Here is a 19,321-nt window from a genome sequence, read left to right as displayed (position 1 = left end):
TGCCATTTTGGTTTCCAAGTGTCTCCCTCCCAGCTGCTACACCCTGCTGGAGGGTTTGGTTTTATAGCGTGGCAAACGTCCAAGAAAAGTTAACACTTTTTACCAAGCTCCACTTAAGACTCTTGAGAGATGTGAACAGCCCTTTGTTAGGATCCCAGACTTAAGCTAAATAAACAAATTATTAGTTTGAGAACAAAAAGATCCCAGAAAGAGCCCTCTTTGACGATGCTACAAAAAACCCTTTGCCAAGATTAGGCAAGCAACAAGAATTTATTGAGAAGTTTCTGTTCTTGTACTCCTGTGTTTCTGTGGAGGATGTAAAATTAGCAGATTAGAGTAATTGCTGGTTTATAAAGAGCTTATAGACACTGTGTAAGGGGAAACGAAGAGCATGCCGTATTGCTTGCGGCCATGGGTGAACCAGGAGAGCTCAGTGTGGGTGAGCAGGTGAACCTGAATCCTAGGCGGAGGGATTAGGTGGGATTGGTATAGGACAGCAATATTATAATTTGGTGTCTTAGGGAGAAAACTCAGTAGCTTCTCCGGTGGGGTGGACAGCAAGTCATAGAGGCCAGAGGCAAGGAGGCCTGCTGGGCAGGTGTTCCAACAATCTGGCGCGGGGTTCTGACCAATGGGAACAGTGTTCCCATTGCCAGAGGGAACAGAGGAAGAGGTGAGTTCAAGAATATGTGCCACCAGAAGCACTAGGACTTCCTGGAATGTCAGATGCAGTAGAAGGTAAACCATAAATGGGACTAAGTCTTGATCTGGGGACCTGAAGATGAGCAGAGGCTCCGGGGCCGATGGCTGGGTTGATAAGCAGGATGATACTTGGGGATGAAGAGAATGAGTGAGCTTGGCCATCCTGCCTTCTTAAACTTCATTGAATGCTGGCTGTGCCCAGCTCATTTTCAGGCGAGCAGCCCCAGAGGGAGGGAATTGGAGGGAGACAAAGGCAGCTCCAGAAACTGTGCAGGAGGCTGTGATGTGTTGGGAGAATTGGCGTCGATGCAATCAATTCTCGTTCTCTTTGTTCTGCTTGCTTTAATTATGTGTCTCTTGGTGGAAAACAAACAAGCAAGCCATTCAAGGGAGAAGAGAGATTAGTGGGATTTGTTTCCAGATTTTAGGGATGTGTTGAGCCTCACGTTTGAGTGGGGGCATTCTCTAAACGTTTACCAGACACTGCAGAGAATGTGTGTTATTTTATTTGCCTACGAGATGCCAGAAAAGTGAAATGTTTTCAGGACTTATGTGTTTGGGGTTACCAGGATTCATACTGCCCGACTTTAATGATTGGACAAAGGTTAGTCTTGACCGTCTTAGTTTGCTATGTGTCCTCGGGTGAGTCTGGGCTTCAGTTTCCTCCTCTGTAAAATGGGAGAGAGAAGGTCAGTGTCAAGTTTTCCCTGTATCAGAATGATTTGAGGAGCTTCTTAGACATGCCCATGATCAATCCCACCTCTCAAAAAGTTCTGTGAGTCTGGGGTGGAGCCTGGGCATCTGCATGTTTAGCAAGCCCTGGGGGCTCCGACGGAGTTGGTGCAGGGTGCCACCCTGTCTGGGTGGGCTCCAGGTCCCTTCTGGTGAGGATTCTAGGCAATCCTCATGCTTGGGCTTCATATAGCTAGCTGCAACTTCTGAGTGCATCACTTGTTGCTGTTTTGCCACTGAAGCCCTGATTTGTTGTCTGGAGGGTCTGGCTTCAGATTAAAGAGCTCCATATGAGTGAGCCCTGGGGATATATCAGGGGTGAGCATGGGCCAGGATACACAGGGGCTCATGAACCGGGCCCAACCAGGCCTATGTGGAGAGTGGTGGGAGGGAAGGGGGCCCTCCTCCTCTGTCACTCTGGAGACCTCTGCTGGCTCTGGATTCCGGAATTTTCAGCAGATGTGGGGCCTGTTGATAGTCAGGTGCAAGGCTTCCTGGCCCTTAGAGACAGGGCAGGGTCCTGCCTCAGCCTGTAGCCTCCTATTCTCACTCTGGCCATTCTCTTTGGTCTGTGGCCTGGGACCCCAGAAGACCTGTGTTAAAGGATGGTCTAGTTAGTCGGCCTGTGTGGGGACAATGAGAGAAAATGAGGTGGCAGATGGAGAGGCCAGTGGCGGAGGATGGCAGCTGCCTGGCCCAAGCACTGCCCACTGTGTAGGCTCATAAGTGAGACACCAGGGAAGTGCGGAGGCCTTGCCCGGATGCCCAGATTCAGCTCAGTGGTATCCTAGGATGTCTGGTCCCAAGGGGCTGGGAAGGTGCTAGCTCAGTCCATCCCTGGGGTAGACAGAAGGCCCCTAAAGACCTCCCTAGCTGAATCCTCGGGACCTGTGAGTAGGATACATGGCAAAAATGAATTGTACAGATGTGACTGAAGTCGATATTTTAAGAGGGGATTATCCTGGATGACCTGGGTGGGCCCATCTAATCACAGGGGCTCTGCCGCCAACTGGAAGGAGGGAAGATGTAGATGGGGGAGGTCAGAGAGATTTGAAGCCATGGATGTGGAGGGGGTACTCAGTGTGCCAGTGCTGGCTCTGAGGTGTCAGGCCCACATAAAAGGACCAGAGAGAAGCTGCTAGAGCTCCTCATGGAAAGTGTGAGAAGGAATGCAGGCAGGCAGGGGCAGTCAAGACTGGCGGTGCTGACGGCCAGCAAGTACTGACCGCTTCCGCCTGGTGGAACTGAACTGCACCCCATGTGAACCTGAAAGCAGGTTCTTCCCCAGATGCTCCACGGGGGAGTGCAGCCTGCTGATTTTAGTCTAGCGACCCAGCTCACACTTCTAACCTGCAGAGCTGTTAACATAACAAATACGGGTTGTTCTAAGCCTCTGAATTTGCAGTGGTTTGTAACAGCAGCGGTAGGAAAGCCCCGCAGGCTTCCATTCTCCAGTCCCAGCCCGAAGGACCAAAACAAAGTGGTCCAAGGACAGAAGCACTTTCTCAGAAGAAGTTAGCAAGCTCCCTGCCAACTAGAAGACCCCCCCCCCCCCCGCCCCCGCCCCTGCCCCTGCCCCTGCCCCTGGGCAAACCCTACTCCTTGGACCAACCAAATGTCCTTTGTGACTTTCAGGATGGCAGCCCTGGAGTAACTCCGCTTTCTGCTTTCTCCGTCTTGTCCCACAGAGGCCCTGTCTCAGGAGCTGGGGCCCTCCAGGGTCACGGAAACTTGACTACCCCGGACTCTGGGGACTCGCGGGGCCTCAGGAATTCCTTATTCACAGTTCCTGAAATAGGATCATGGTCAAGCTGAGCGAAAAACGGTTGTACGGCCTAGTGGAGAGCCGGTGCCCGGTGTGGGGCCAGGGACGAGAAGGGGTCGGGAGAGCTGGAAGCGAGGCTTGGGCCACCAACTCGCTCGGGGACGCGGGGCCATCCTTTGAGCTGGCGGGGCCGCGCGCGTCCCACCTGCGAGCCCGCCCGAGCTTCCTCCTGGGCGGAAACCCCTTGGAGACTGTGGGGACGCAGGCGGCCAGCGGGCAGCTCCCCGGCCGGCGTCGGGGCGGCGGGACGGGGCAGGCTTGGGGCCGGCGGGGCGGGGACCGGGCCGACACCTGCCGCCCGCGGGCCTCGGGGTCAGCGCGCGGGGAGGGCAGGCGGGAGGGCGGGGCCGGCCCCCTGCGCCCGCCCCCGGCCCGGCCCAGCCCGGCCCAGCCCAGCCCCGCGGGCCGGCCACACGCGCCCCGGCCGCCGCCTCCCGCGCCCCGCGCCCCGCGCCCCGCGCTGCCCTCCGGCCCCCGCCCCCGCCCCGCCGCCCGCGCCCGCCGCCCGCCCGGCGCTCCCGGCGCCCGTGACCCTGCCCGGGGCGCGGGGCGGAGCGGGCATGGCCCGCCGGGGGGCCGCCGCGCTGGCCCTGGCCCTGGCCCTCGCGCCGCTGGCGGTGGTCCTGGCCGCGCTGCGCGCCCAGGGCGCGGCCCTGCAGGCCCCGGACCCCCACGCGCAGGAGACCTGGAGCCGCGAGCCCTACTACGCGCGCCGGGAGCCGCGGCCCGAGCCCTTCCCGCCGCCGCTGCCCGCGGGGACCGGGGCCGGGGGGCGGGAGCCAAGCCCGGCCGAGCCCAGGCCGCCCCAGAAGGCGACCAAGCCCAAGAAGGCGCCCGGGACCGACAGGTTGGCTCCGCAGACGCCGCCGCCAGGTAAGGAACTGGGCGCGCGGGGCCCGAGGGGTGCCCGTGGCCGTGCGCCTGCCCCTGCGGCGGCTCCCGGGCCGCTGTGTCGGGGACCCCGGAGCCCGCGACCCCCCGTGACCCCCCGCGACCCCCCGCCCCGCGCCCCGGGGCTGGGAGCCCGCGCACGCGGAGGGACCGAACCTCCCGGACGGCCTGGGCCCCGCAGGTGGAGGCGGAGCCGCGCGGCCGGAGCGGCACGGACCGGGCTGGGCAAGGCGCTTTCTGCCCGACGCCCCTTAAAGCCTTCCCGCAGGGCGTTTGCTTGGGAGTGAGTGTAGGGTCTGGCCTCGTGAAGGGCTGGCCTGCTTTGGCACAGAGGCCTCCTGGGGGAGAGCTCAGCAGGGAGCCTTTCCCGAGCAGGCGCCCCTCTCCGCCTCTCCGCTCCCTCCCGCTTCCTGGGGTCCCCCCCCCTGGGCCCCGACGGCACAGCCCCTGGCGGGGAGGCTCCAGCGCCCGTGGGGAGGGCGCTGCAGATGGAGGGGAAGCCCGCGGCCTGGCAGCCTGCAGCGCCAGCCTCCCTCCCAGCCGCGCACACCCTCCTCTCATCCATCGCCCCTGCCAGCCCTGTCTTGGCAAATGACTTCCATTCGGTTTCACTCCTTGCAAAGGGGAGCGGGGAGACTTTCTCTTAATTGTTCCAAATGTTCTTTGCTCAAATTGCAGAGGGCTGTGGTCCTAGGATTTCAGGACTGGGGAGCGCGCAGGACTGTGGCCAGATTCCCCGGCCTCCTAAATGGCCTTCCTTGAAAGGAGATCCATGCTGGTGGCACCATTACGGGCTCCTGGCGCGCAGGGAGGGATTGCTTTTGTTTGGTTCAACTCTTGAGAAAGTCAGCAGGAGGCAGCGTGGGGCGGGGGGAGGTGGGGACACAGGACTCCTGAGGGTGTGCACCCAGCTCAGCAGCCGCTCTGCGCATGTGTGGAGGTGGGGGGCGACCTGCCAGGCTTCGCTGGGTGAGCAGCTTGCGGATGGGCAGGCAGTTCTGTGAGTTGTGTAACCTTCAACAGAACCATCCAGAATTTCCCATATCTTCTGGGGAATCATGGGAATTAAGATGTGTCAAACCACAGTGGTTTGATGGCAGAGGGATGAGGAGACAGTCCCGTTTGTAGAGCATCTGCTGTGCCTGTTAGGAGCTCGAGGTACAACTGTCTCATCTACTCCTTTCAGTGGCTCTGAGGGAAGGGTGTTCTTTTTCTTTTACAGATGAGGAACCGTAGGCGCTGACAGTTTAAGTAACTTCGTGTTGCTCTCTGGCTTGGGAAATTTGAAAGCCCTTCTGTGCTTCAGGGCCTTTTGTGTTTGGTAGTTTGAGTCAGATTTGCATGTGTTTTTGGTTTTGGTGTCTGCTGTGTGATTAGTGCAGTGCTGGGCCTGGTGGGAGGGAGACACGTATGTCGGGTTCTGGGGCTTGGTGCGGGGAGGGCAGGGGGAAGGTGGAGGGAGCCCCGGACTGAGCCTGGAGACCACGCTTACTACCCAGGTCTGGGGCTCTGCACTCAGCTTCCTGGGACTTGGTGTCTTCACCTTCAAAGGAAGCCTGTACCTGCTACCTCTCTTTGCCTGGTCAGTCGCTTTAAAAGCTTTTCCACAAAAGCTTCCAGTGTGTTCGCTGATAGCTGTGCTCGTCCACTCATCTGCAGGTGCTTACCAAGAACCTGTTCAACACCAGGTGCTGGGTGAGGTCCCGGGGCGGAGAGCACGGGTCATCCTCTGCCCCTGTTACCATGCAGAGGTTGGCGGGGAGGCGGGGGCGGGGGCTTTGAAAAAGTCATCACAGTGCTGAGGGCTGGGTCACTGAACCCCAAACTGGAAAAAAGTCCTTGGAAATTCCAGAGACTCAGCTTCAAGGCATTCTGGGAGAGCTGCTTCCCCAGGCCTGCCACTCTTTCTCATGACCTGGGTTGGCTTTTAAGAGCCCCCCCCCCCCCGCAGCTAGGACAAGCAAGGTGGGACACTTATCCCAGCTTAAAACTCCTGTCCTCCTTTTCCCCCTGTTTTTGGATGTTTGGCCAGTGGAACCCTCCATCCCTGGACCCTTAAGTGGAGGAGACTGGTTTAAGAATGCCTCCATCTGGGACGCCTTGAGGGGTCATCAGTTGAGTGTCTGCCTTTGGCTCAGGGTGTGATCCCGGGGTCCTGGGATCGAGTCCCACATCGGGCTCCCCACAAGGAGTCTGCTTCTCCCTCTGCCTGTGTCTCTGCCTCTCTTTCTATGTCTCTCATGAATAAATAAATAAAATCTTTTTAAAAAATGTGGAGTGGATATCACATGTTGACATTCTCCTGGAGGTGGCTGGGACAGCTGAATCCTTTGGTTAATTGAGGCCATTGCATTTTTCCATGAGGGGCTGACAGATTCCCAGAGAAACAGAGCTCTGATATGCTCAAGAGAGTGGGATCTTTTTTTTAAATTTTTTATTCATTTATTTATTTTTTTATTTATGATAGCCACAGAGAGAGAGAGAGCGAGGCAGAGACACAGGCAGAGGGAGAAGCAGGCTCCATGCACCGGGAGCCCAACGTGGGATTCGATCCCGGGTCTCCAGGATCGCGCCCTGGGCCAAAGGCAGGCGCCTAAACCGCTGCGCCACCCAGGGATCCCGATCTTTTTTTTTTTTTTTTAAGATTTTATTTATTTATTCGTGAGACACACACACACACACACACACACACACAGAGGCAGAGACCTGTATGTGTGTGTGTGTGTAAGTTCTCTGCAGTTTTTTCACATGTACCGATTTCTGTACCACTCTTACCATCAGGATACAGACCTAAGGACCTCTTATTTGTTTACTTATTTATTTTATTTTGAGAGAGAGTGCACTAGAGAGCACAAGCTCAGGTGGGAGCAGAGTGAGAGGGAGAAGCAGACTCCCCGCTGAGCAGGGAGCCTGATGTGGGGCTCTATCCCAGGACCCTAGACCCTAGCAGATGCTCAACCGACTAATCCACCCAGGTGCACCTGAGCGCCTCTTTTTTTTTTTTTTTTTTTTAGATTAAATGGGACTCACTATTGGACAGTTTCTGAGGTCCTCATTGTGAACATCAGTTAATCCCAAAATTTCAGGACTTGGAGGAAACCACGTGGTCATTGCATGCAGATTCTGGTTCACTGTAGGATTCCAGCACTGGGCTGTCTCATCTCTACTCACATACTTCCACCAATGGGCTCTTTGCACCTCGTTCACTGGATGAACAGTATTGATTGCTAGAGTGTTCTTTTGTCTAGAGACCTGACTACCTGCTTCTTTCTCATTCCATTTATTCAGCTGTTGCTAGCCAAATTCAATAGTTTCTAGGTCTTTGCAGTTGGAATGCTTTGGGATCCAGAGACTGAGTCCCAGGTCCCCACTTTCCGTGATCCCAGCACAAGGAATAATATAGGGACCGCGTTTTTGGCATGTGGGTAGATTTAGGGTGTACTTACCTTGTATGTCATCTCCAAATTGACGAGCTTGGTTTGTAACCATACTTCTGGGAGAGGATAAAATGGAACAGAGAAGTAAACCGTAGTTGATAAAAGTCATTTACCTTTTCCCTCCCAAGTGGTGGTAAGAAACAAACAGGCCAATAAACCAGACCCTAAACTGGTGACCTGAAAACTTTTTTCTTCCCCCTCCATTGGGCCTTGGGTTACTTTGGGGTTCCTGCTTGTTTGTTTGTTGCTCTCCTCCAGGGCTGGTGGGAATGCGCCACTGTTTGGAGTATGGGCACGCCCGCATCACACCCGTGGTCCTGGTCCATAGTCTGGAGCCCGTGGAATGTGCAGAGTGGGCGGCGAGCCACGTTTGTTTGTATGTCTGTGCCCAGAATCAGCGAGTTTGGGTTTTGTACTCTGCAGTGCCCCCGCCGCCGGGGGAAATAACCAAAGGCTTGTTATTTGAGCATATGTGGTTGTAAACAAAGCCCTTTCTGTTGTGTCCTGCAGGCCATTTGCTGGAAAGGGCCTCACTTTTGAGCTTTGCCTGGTCTCTCTTCAGAGTGTCTTGCTGTGTTTGGCCTTTGGATGGAAACATCTTCTCTTGGGCAGAGCTGGAGTGTGAAGATCAGGAGAATGTTTTTGTCAGTCTTCCGCTGTATTTTAAAAGCAATCACAGTGCTCTCAGCACATGTGAACAAATAGCAAAAACTCTTTACATCAGGATATTATATACTCACTAGAAGAATTAAATCCAAAGTGTCCAGATAAACCCCCTACAGAACCCTGAGGGAAAGGACATTTAATAAAAATAGGTTGCTTGAGGGGTGCCTGGGTGGCCCAGTCAATTAGTGTCTACCTTTGGCTCAGGTTGTGGTCCTGGGGTCCTGGGATCGAGTCCCCTGTCAGGCTCCCTGCTCATGCTCACTCTCTCTTTCTCTTTCAAATAAATAAATAAATAAAATCTTAAAAAAAAAATGTTGCTTGATGTGCATCAGCCAGCAGCTTTCTAAGACACCACCTCTCTTTCCAAGATGCTTTCCAAAGTCAACTATTCAGGCTGACATGCCCCTTGCCCATGCCCGTGGTTCCAGAAAACAGGGTCTGTGTGTGGATAATGAAGGGGAGACACTCCCATGGTAGCGGAAGCTGGGCTGGATGCTGTGGTTCTTAAAACTAGCCATCGTGTTCTCTGCGTGTCCCCGGTGTCCATGGCTACCAGATCTCATGGTGGATGGTACCTTCAGGGCCAGGACAAGGGGGGGCCAGGGCCTCCAAGGCTGGAGTGTGGAGGTGAGGTTCTCCTTCAGATATCTCCAGTGGGCCAGGGAGCCTGAGCACTCAGCCTTGGCATCTCCAGCAAGGCCTCTGCCCTCTGTGGCCTTCTGAGGTCCCTGCCACCATAGGTGCCACTCTGGGATCATGAAACCCATGAAATTAGTGTATCTTTGGATGACCAGGGGGGAAGGGCTGGTGTCTTTAACTGGCTGGCATCCAGTTGGCTACGCATCCAGGCATCATAGAATGGTTGAGAGGGGCACAAAACACCTCCCGAATGTTAATTTAAGACTCCAGTGTCCAAGATTTTTATGAAATACTCAATCACACAAAGTACATGTCATCGTTTGGCAGTTTGTTCAGGATTCAGAGAGAGCCGGGACCAAAGTTGGCTCTGCCATTCATGGGCGCGTGTGACTTCTCCAAGCCTTGGATTCTTTGCTGACACGGGAATGATGATAAGCCACGTTTCCAGAGGTGTGACAGGTCAACTTCCAGCCTCCCGCCCTCGGAGACATGGTTCAGGGACACCTTCTACTCAGTTCCCCATAGTCTCCAGCCCGGCTGAGTCCCAGGGGGTCCTGCTCAGCACCCGAATTCCTGGAGTTTCCTTTTCTGGGTCTTTCTCTCTCCACTCTTCATGAAGTCCCCTCCCAGATACACTCCTGCACCTAAGGCTGCATCTCGGGCTATTTCCAGATGGAACCTAAACCGAGACAGGCAAGTGCCAGCGGTGCCCTCCCCAGCACCTGGCACATCCCCAGCTACTGCTCTTAAGTGTGGTGGCTCTAGAAGAGCAAAGGGCTTCTTATTTGGTTGCAAGTCAGGAAGGCATCTGCTGCTGCATGGGACCTGGGAGCGGCTGGCCCTCATGCCCCTGGGCCCTGGTGGAGACCAAGTCTGCACAAAAGGCTGGTCCAGAGAGCACAGGATGGCCAACCAGTTTCCCTGGGAAGACACCGCTGACGGGGGAAGGGGAAAGCTTTTGCTTGATTGGTTGATTGGCTGATTTTTGGCCTGGATCTGGAAAAAGTACTTAGAAAACTATACTCGTGCCCCCATCTCCATCCCAGACCTTCAAGGTCACTGATTAATGGAAGCAAGTGTCTCATTCAACCACTCAGCCTGCCTTTCAGGATCTATCCGGTCTCCCGATTCTTGTTTCCATCAGTAGCTTGACTTTCTCAGAACTGCCTAAGACACAGGCTGTCCCTCCCTGTGTCATGGCCCTTCTCCTGCTCACACCCACATGGAGCTCCCATTTCTGGCCACTTCTGCTGAGGCTTTTCCATTCACCTGCGAACTCCTGCTGGCTCCCGTGCCTGAGGATCCCCTGCAGACGTGCATGTGTGGTGCTGCTTTGGAAAGCTGTAATTATTGTCTGGCCTGTGAATCTGCATTCCCGGGGAGCTCCGGAGAACCTGCAGAGTGTTTGGGAGAGGCTTTCTTCTCCTGTGGGTTCCTTAGCAAGAGGCAGGAGAGGAGCTTAGGGCCCTGGGCTGAATCCTTCACGAGACAGAGTGCAGATGCTGTTGGGCTGGAATTTCCTGGGGAAAATGCAAATATGCAGCAAAGAATTTTTTCGGTTTCTGGGGGGTTGCTACTGTAAGCTCCTTGTATAAAGAGGGGAAAAAAATAGTTTCCTATCAACCAAGAAGCACGATGTTTATCGCCATAGACCAGAATAGAACATGTGGCCCGCATCGGCACTCCGCTTGCTACTTTTAAGGAATTCAGTTTTGTCACGCAGCCCAGATGGGGTTCTTGATTTCCTTCTCTGTACACTACTTCCACTGTGCTTTCTTCTTTCATCTCTGCAGACCGTATGTTGCTTTTCTCACTGTAAGAGACGATGGGCCTGGGGAGGGCCCTGCCTCAGAGTCAGCTTCTGGCTCTCCCGCCTCGTGGCTCTGGCACTGACCTCGGGAGGGCCTCCTCTCCCTCCATGCCTCAGTGTCCCCATCTGCAACTCCATGTTCGTAGTGAGCTTCCTGCCCTCACTGGGTGCTTGCCGAGTCCCAGCGTGGTAATGCCCAGGAAGATGCCACCTTGCAGGTTGTGAATCGTGCTCTACGCATGAGCCGTGGGTCTTCAGCAGGTGGAATGGGGCTTTGTGACGGGGGCTTGATGGCAAATCAGTGATGGAAGGACAGACCCTGTCTTTTGTTGGGTGGTTGCTGCAGACCACACACCATCCTAAGCGCTTGACATATATTGTTTGACCCTGCATCACTTCTACCGAGGCAGGTGCTTGTCTTGTTGATGAGCAATGGTGAAGTGGGGCCCCTGAGGACACGCCGAGGTCAGTGCAGTGGCAGGGCTGGGACGGGATCTGCGGGCCCGTGATGAGCTGGAACCACGTCCCCTGTCTCTGCTTGTCTGCCAGCCCCTCTGGGATCCTGTTCCCCACATGTCAGTCCCCCCGGGGAGTCAGACTCCCAGGGCTTTGAAATCTGCCCCTCAGCTGGGCCTTTACTGACTCCCCAGAACTGCTTGGGGACATTTGTGTCACGAGATCCGATGCACGGGAGGTGAGCCTGACGGTGTCACCGGGCCATGCTTTTTGACTCTCACTCCTGTGTTGGGACAGGGGCTCCAGAGAGGTTGCCCTGCGAGAGAGAAGGCTTGCAAACCAATGGCCGACTTCTGGGGAGGATTGGGTTGGAACATTCTTTTCCAGAACTTTGGCTTTTTCCTCATGTATTTTGTAAAACTTTATTCCCCCTTAATATCTTATCTTTCTGCCAAATCAGACTCCACACTCTTAAAGGTTATAACACCAGCTTTTCTGAACAGTCAGGATCTTTACAGAGCCCCAGCCAGGCCCTTTCAGAAGGGACCATCTTTGCCATCTTCGGAGGTCACCGGCCATGACCTTCCATCCCACAGAAGTGGGACAAATGCTGAGGTGACATCAGGCTGATGTCAGATGCTCCTGGGTCCTCTGGGTCAGCTCTCTGCCTCTGGCCTTTCCAAACATTTTTTTTTGACTTTTTGGACCCGAGGGGGACACTTCCATGAAAAATGAATGATACTCCCAGCAGACACCACCCCAGAACATGATGGAGAGAGCATTAGTCTTGGCTGGACGCAGTGTGGCCTTTGAATTTTTTTGAAGATTTAGGGTTTTCTTGATAAGTATCTTTTTTGGGGGGCAGGGGAAAGACTGTAGAACAGCCTGAAATGATTCATTAATTGGCACACAGTCCACTAGATGTTTTTGGTATTTCAACTTGATTTTTAAAGTCCAAGCTAAGTATCCTTCTCCTGCCCCTCCTCTTATTTTTGTCTGTTTATCATTCAGTGAGTCATTAGTATGTCCATTCACTCATTCATCACAGCTTACACCGGACTCCAGAGACAGAGCAGTAAGCAAAACCAGACATAGTCCCTTCCCTCACGAACAGAGCAACATATGTCATGTGCATGCGATGCTGCTGCCCAGCACAGGTGTGTGAGACCTGCAGTGGGGGCTGCTGGTACCCCACCCAGGCCCTTGCCTGCAGGTATACCCATGTCCCAGCCACTGGGGTCTTGACTGTGATGGCTCATGGCTGATCCCTTCTCTGGAATATTGCCCCTGGAAGCTTGGTTCTCACTCCCCAGTTGGTCCATCTGTAGCACAGAGGCTAAGCAGCAGTAGGAAAGGTGGCTTCTTGTCTCCAAGTGGAGACAATGCTGTGTGTAGTTTCTGTTGAAGAGGTCCCCATGGGATCAAGCTGAGTCAACCTCTGGCTGAGAAGGAAGACAGCCTTATTTAGCTCCTTCCTCTGCCCTATCCTGCTTCTCCCTCCCCTTTCCTTTTAGAGCCCTCCTCCAATATACCCCATGCCACTGAACCCCTGCATCAAGCTCTGCTTAGAGGCAACTCGCCCCAAGACAGATGCTGTCAGAGCCCATCAAAGGAGGCATTGATTTAGCTGGGGAGTTCAGGAAAGCCAAAAGAGGAGATGCCAGAACTGAGATTTGAAAGATTAGCAGGAGTTAATTAGACAGAGGTGAATGCAAGGGTGCTCCAGGAGGAGGAACAGCATGTGCACTGAAGGCTGCGAAGAGGCCAGTGTTTCAGAAGTAGAGGGAGCTCAGTGTGAGAGGAAGCCGAAGAGGCCAGGGGCATGGGCAGGTAGCCTTTCTAGGCCCTAGTAAGGATCTCTCCAATTGGTGGGGGCATCCTCACCCCTCACTCCCACCCCCAGGTACCCAGCCAGGACCCTTGGAGAGAATTGGAAGGTGGAACCCAGCATGGTGGGAAACGCTAGCTCTGGGGTCAGAAGTCCAGATGGCCAGGTCCTTTTTATCAATTAGGTGTGTTATCACTTTCTGGGCCCCAGAGTGGGTCAAAGTACTGCCACAGGGTATTTTTGCAGTCTTAGAACACCGAAGACCTGCACAGATACATTGTCTTTATGAGTAGTTCTTTCTTTTTTTTAAAAAAAAATCAACTTTACTTAATTTCAATTAAATAATATATCGTGTATTGTTAATTTGAGAGGTAGAGTTCAGTGATTCATCCCAGCATTCATTGTATCACATGCCCTCCTAATGCCCATCACCCAGTTACCCCCTCCCCTCCCCCTCCAGTGACCCTCAGTTTGTTTCCTATGGTTAAGAGTCTCTTACGGTTTGTCTTCCTCTCTGAAGGGTTTATTTCCCCGGGTGTTGGGCATAACACACTTCATCTCCTAAAACCTCCAGCACCTCATGGTCCAGGGTGCCGTCCCTGGGGACAGGGGATGCAGGAGACGATTGAGCTCTCACCGTCTTGGGAGGACTCTGACATATGTGGAAGTAAAAGCATTTCTCTCCTTCTTTTTAGGTAAAAATAGCAACAGAAAAGGCGTGAGAACCAAGAGCTCCGAGAAAGCTGCCAGCGATGATCACGGCATTCCGGTGGCCCATGACGATGTCAGAGAGGGTGAGTGAGGCTCTGCAGAGAACCTCCTGCTGGTTCTATCACCGGCCCAGGGAGGGCAGAGGCCCCTGGTGCAGCTGGCAGCTATAGATCCCCCTGGGGCTGCCTCTCAAGCCTCTTCTTTGACATTATCGTTCCTGGATGAGAACATTCTGAGCTGCTTGCTCCCCTGCAGTGCATGGTAACCCACAGCCACCTTTTCTGCACTGGCTCACCTGAAGTCATTTCTGAATCTCCTGGGACCTTAGGTTGCCTTCCTGGCCCTTCTCCCACTCAGCCCCAAAACAATCTCATTTCCTTTCTTGTGGGGCCTCATAGCTGCCCATGTCCATGGGGTGTACATTTCTTATCTCCCAACCAGACCCAGAGGCCTCTGGAGTCAGAGAGCCAGTCTTCTGTTTACAAACCACATAATGCTAGTCTTGGGATCTTACTCTCTCATATAAATATTAGTGTTTAAATTACTTACCTCAGGATGGTGGAAGCCATTAGTTCTAGATGCCTACCTAGGCCAACTCTGGCCCACTTGCAATAGCTCTTACTATGACTGACTATTAGCATTACTGTTACTGTATCTGTATTACCTTAAGCTCTGGTATCCAGGATCGCACTTCTGCTAATGCTGATAGCGAGCCTTTCTTAAGTGCTTCCGTTCTCAGAAGCTTAAGGCTAAGATCCTGGGCCTTATATTTGATACCTCCCAATGCTTCCCTGGGTGTGGTGGACATTATTGGTGTCATCATCACCGTTATCCACATTTTATGGATATAGAGGGTGAGATTTGGTGGTATGTGCCACGTGCCTAAGGCTATGCGAACAGAGGCAGAACAGGGGTTTGAACCCAAGATTTTCTGGTTCTAGACTTTCCGCCCAGCAGCACAGCTGCTTAAATAAACACAGCATTTCACAAATTTGCATGTACGGGAGGCAGGGTCCGTTGTCAGCTGCTATGTGAGGCTGTATAACGTGTCACAGAGTCGATTGTCATAAGGGAATTATGTGTTCCCTTAGGCATGATGTAGTGGTCAGGGGCTATGTTTCTTTTCTTTTCTTTTCTTTCTTTCTTTCTTTCTTTCTTTCTTTCTTTCTTTCTTTCTTTCTTTCTTCTTCTTTCTTTCTTTCTTTCTTTCTTTCTTTCTTTCTTTCTTTCTTTTAAATGATTTTATTCATTTATTCATGAGAGACATAGAGAGGGAGGCAGAGACATAGGCAGGGGGAGAAGCAGGCTCCCTGTGGGGAACCTGATGTGGGACTTGATCCCAGGACCCCGGGATCATGGCCTGAGCAGAAGGCAGACTCTCAACCACTGAGCCACCCAGTGCCCCCCGGGGGTGGGGAGGTCTGTGTTTCTAACCGAAAACTGGCCATCAAAGAAATCATATGAATGACCAACAGTACATCCTAAAATAAAAAGAGAAACTCAACGACCGTGAACTTCTACAACCACTTACCAAATGAGCATTATATTCCATCTTAAAGCGGGCAGGCATGTACTATACCCATTGCCATCAGGAGGACCCAGCATATTGGGGAAGAGTGTGTGTTGAGGACACGTGTGATGCGGGGCTGTGCTTCTGCTTGTTCAGCCTGGTGAACCCTGCTGACCTTTGGGGTCTCGATGGAATGGGTAGTGATAAGACTTTCACCTCGGGTGGGCCTTGGGCATGGCTTTTGTTCCCTCGTCCAGGCAAGCTGATCAAAACACCAGCTGTTCCTTTAGGATCACAAATGCCACAGGGTACCGCAGCTTCCAGTGCTGGCCTGCCCTCTCTGTGCACTTGCTGTCATCCTATCTGGACCTCAGAGTCTTTTACTATCTTGTTAATTTTTAAGTGCTTTAAATAACAAATATTTTGTCTAGGTCTTTTTTTTTTTTTTTTTTTGGTTTAGCACAGGGGTTGGTTTGAATTATTTTAGTTATTCATTACCAGAATTGGAAGTCATTCAAATTTGGGGAGGCATTTTCAAAAAGATTTTTTAAGGCCCATTTCTTTACACACACACACACACCAGCCCACTTAGAATTGTTCCCATGGCCTCAGAGTTCTGTCTAAATGGGCTGGGGTCCCTGGTCTCCAGGGCAGCCACCGGGGCTCTGATTCACTGAGTGCACTACATGTGACTTTGGTCTATGAAATTTCTTTACATTTCTCCTCCATTAAAACAAAATTGAGGAATTAGGCATCACCTGGGAGGGGAGAGAAGCTGTGTGTGGGGGGCGTGACAGGCAATAGGGATGGGAGAGAATAGGACTTCAGCCATGGAGGTGGTGTGCATGGAGGCAGGTAGCAAGCAGTCAGGAACACCTAATGAAGGGGTGTTCATTAGGCAGGGGTGCCTGGGGGGTGGTGCGGAGTGGCATGGGGCCTCAGAGGTACAACCGGGCACTCTCAGCCTCCATTCTGTCTCTGCTCAGGTCTCCCTGGGGGAACCTGCTGGAGAGGCAGCAGAATGAAGGGGTTGGGTAGCAGGTGGAATGGATGTCACCTGCATTGTGTCCGAGGTGGCGGGTCAAGCAGATGTCACCTAAGTCATGTGCGAGGTAGCAGATGGAATAGACGTAACCTATAGGATGTGCAAAGTGGCAGATGGAGGAGATGTTACTCGCTTCATTTTCAAGGTAGTGGGTAATACAGATACTAGCCACCAGCTGGTTATGTGAGCGGATGATACCAAGGGCTTGTGCCAGACGCAGACTCTCCCCTTAGGAGCTTTTGCTTTGAGGGAGAGAACATGTACATGGGCTGAGAAGCGTGTCAGCTCCGGCGAGCATCCAAAATGCATCTTGGAGATTGTCCTAAAATAATTGGTGCAGCTGGCTGAATTATTGCTCTAGTGCTTCAGCTTTCCTTGGGTCTGCCCCTTGGCCGTGTGACTTTTTCAGTTCCCTTCATAAGACATGAGAGCCCCCTGACTTTGGGCCGGTCCGTGTGCCTCGCTGAGTCCCGTGGAATAAGGTGGAGTGCCGGGGTGCCCGTTCTGAGCTGAGGGCTTCAGAGGATTTGCTGGTTTCTCTTTGCTTCTCAGTTCTGGCCTCTGCCTCCTTTTTGTCCCCCAGCCAGATGGGCTTGTTTCTCACACCATGTCCTGTCCTGAAACACATGGCTCACGTGTTTTTCTCCAAAGGGAACTGGACAAGCATCTAAGTCGGTGATTGAGAGAACAGCTTTGGATCAGGCTCTACCCTCACTGCCGGTGCAAGTCTGGGCAAGTCCCTAATGTCTCTATGACTCAGTTTCCTCCTCAGTAGAGTGGGGGACGAGATCCCGTTATTCTGAAGGTTCATTAGTGTCCGAAGGGCACAGCACACACAGCACACAGCACGCTCTCAGCGAGCATTAACTATGGCTTTTATTTGCCATCTGGGATTTTTTTTTTTTTTGGTGCCTCAGTTATAGGAGTTGGCAGACATTTTAAAAGGATCAGATCGTAAATATATGGTTTATTGGCCAAGAAGCAAAATTGAGGATATTATGTCATTACTTAAATAACCATTTAAAACGTAACCATTAAAAAATACCAAACCATTCTTATTTCTTGGGCCTTACAGACGCAGGTGGTGGCCTGGATGTAGCCATGACAGGGCCTGAGGCTTGCCAAGCTCTGCCTTAGAACTTCAGTTTTCTGAGATGCTGCCTCCAGGAAGACTGCCCTGATCACCTGTCTTTCATTTTCCTACATCTCCTCCTCAGGGTCCCGGTCCCTTCCTTTCTCACATCCTAGTGATTCCTATGGCAGCCCTTCTCGTCTGTGAGGATATGAGGACTCAGAGCTTGGCCTGCTCTGATGCTTCTCGGGATACACCCAGGGCCGTCGTAGCACATGACAAGAATGTCAGACTCTTTCACTGAGCACCTGCCCTGTGCTGGAACTGGTGCTCTGTATGCTCAGGTGGATTCTTCGCGGCCCGGAGGAGCAGGGCTAGCCTCCGTAGGAAATGCTCTTTGATCTGTAGGAGAGGAACGTGATTTCCCACCATCATGGAGATAGAGTGGTTTTCCCAAAGTGATGCACGTTGGTGAACGGGATCTCCCTCATGCCTGGGCTGGGTGAGATTTGAGGCCTCAACCAGGTATCATGTTTGGGGATTGACCTACTTCGTGTGTGCGTGTGTGTGTGACACTTGAGAGTTTTTCATTGTAGCAGAGACAGTATGGTTTCTCATCCAAGCCCTTGTTGTGAGCCTTTCCCCAGGGTTGCCTGGCTGGGCGCCTCTCTGGGGCTCAGCTCTGGGCTCCCCCAGACGCCTGGCACTGCTGCAGAGGGCAGGGGAGGGAGTCCAGCGTCCTGATTCTGGAGGAGGAGTGGCCGGCATGGTCCTGGCTGCCCTAGCAGATGTGATGATACACAAGCCACATCTGTATTGCAGACCTCTTTGGAAGTGAGAGTGGAGGCAAGGGGCCAGAATCGGGATGGGATCACATCCCTCTTGGACACAGCTCGCTTGAGGAGCCTGATGGATGTGGGGCCTTGGGATACAAAGGGCTCCTCTGGGCCTTGCTAGCTCCTCCACTTTCACTGTCTCAAATGTGCCACAAAGGTTATTCTTCAGTCTCTAAGGCGAAACATGTCTCATAAGGATTTCCTAGCCTTCCCATGCAACAGGGAGATATATATTTTGTTCCTCCAATGGTTTCATGGCAGGGTCTTCACTGGGTTCGATTAGGGGTCCTGGGCTCACTGCCACCCGCAGTGGGCTGTAACCCGAGTGTCTGTTAATGCCAGGTGGGCTGTGTGGCGAGCCTGGGGCCGCAGGCTGCAGAAGCCTTGGCTTGGAACCTGGGCCACAGTGGACCTGCCGGCGTTCAAATACCTCCCAGGTAAGGGGCCAGGGGCCAGGGCTCCGATGTGCTTGGGAGCACCCATGGGCTCCACTCATTTCTGTCACCCAGCTGAGCCCAGGCTTGGTTCTGGTTGACCAACAGTCACATTTGTCCATACACAGAGCAGAAATTCTAGTGGCGACTTCTTTGAGTCCATGCAATGAAGGCCAGCACACATGCTGCTGCTTCTTTTTTTGTGTGTGTGTATTTTTTATTGGAGTTTGATTTGCCAGCATATAGCATAACACCCAGTGCTCATCCCGTACAATGCCCCCCTCAGTGCCCGTCACCCAGTCACCCCATCCCCCTGCGTGCTACTTGTCATTCTGGGGACTTTGTTCCTGTCTGCCTGTCCTCTTTCTGTCTTCTCCATCCTTCTGTGATGAGCTCCTCTTCTGGAATTCCCGGTCGCTGACTCAGGATGGACTTAGCAGAAAACCGAATTTGCCCTGAGATACCCTAAAATTTAAAAAACAAAACGAGAAACTTAACTCACTTAACGTGGAAGTTGTTCTAAAATAGATTTATTTCCTGGCTTATGAAACACTTTGACTATGAAAGTAGTGGATGCTCCTTGTAGAAAATTTGGAAGATAGGGATCCCTGGGTGGCGCAGCGGTTTGGCGCCTGCCTTTGGCCCAGGGCGCGATCCTGGAGACCCAGGATCGAATCCCACATCGGGCTCCCGGTGCATGGAGCCTGCTTCTCCCTCTGCCTGTGTC

General features: G+C 53.0%; 1 protein-coding gene across 1 annotated transcript in view; it reads left to right on the top strand.

Annotated features, from left to right (window-relative positions):
- Positions 1-3,817: 3,817 nt before the first annotated feature.
- The window catches only part of CPXM2 (carboxypeptidase X, M14 family member 2), a 127,943-nt gene continuing 112,439 nt past the window's right edge, over positions 3,818-19,321 (top strand). The window contains exons 1-2 of the mRNA XM_049103208.1: positions 3,818-4,132; positions 13,682-13,780. Of these exons, the coding sequence (XP_048959165.1) occupies positions 3,820-4,132; positions 13,682-13,780 (412 nt within the window). The 5' untranslated portion in view covers positions 3,818-3,819. The remainder of the gene's footprint in view (positions 4,133-13,681; positions 13,781-19,321) is intronic.

The sequence above is a fragment of the Canis lupus genome, chromosome 28 (genome assembly GCF_003254725.2).
Source record: "Canis lupus dingo isolate Sandy chromosome 28, ASM325472v2, whole genome shotgun sequence".
NCBI classification, from domain to species: domain Eukaryota; kingdom Metazoa; phylum Chordata; class Mammalia; order Carnivora; family Canidae; genus Canis; species Canis lupus.
Note: the sequence above shows the minus strand (reverse complement) of the source record. Positions and strands in the feature narration are given on the sequence as shown.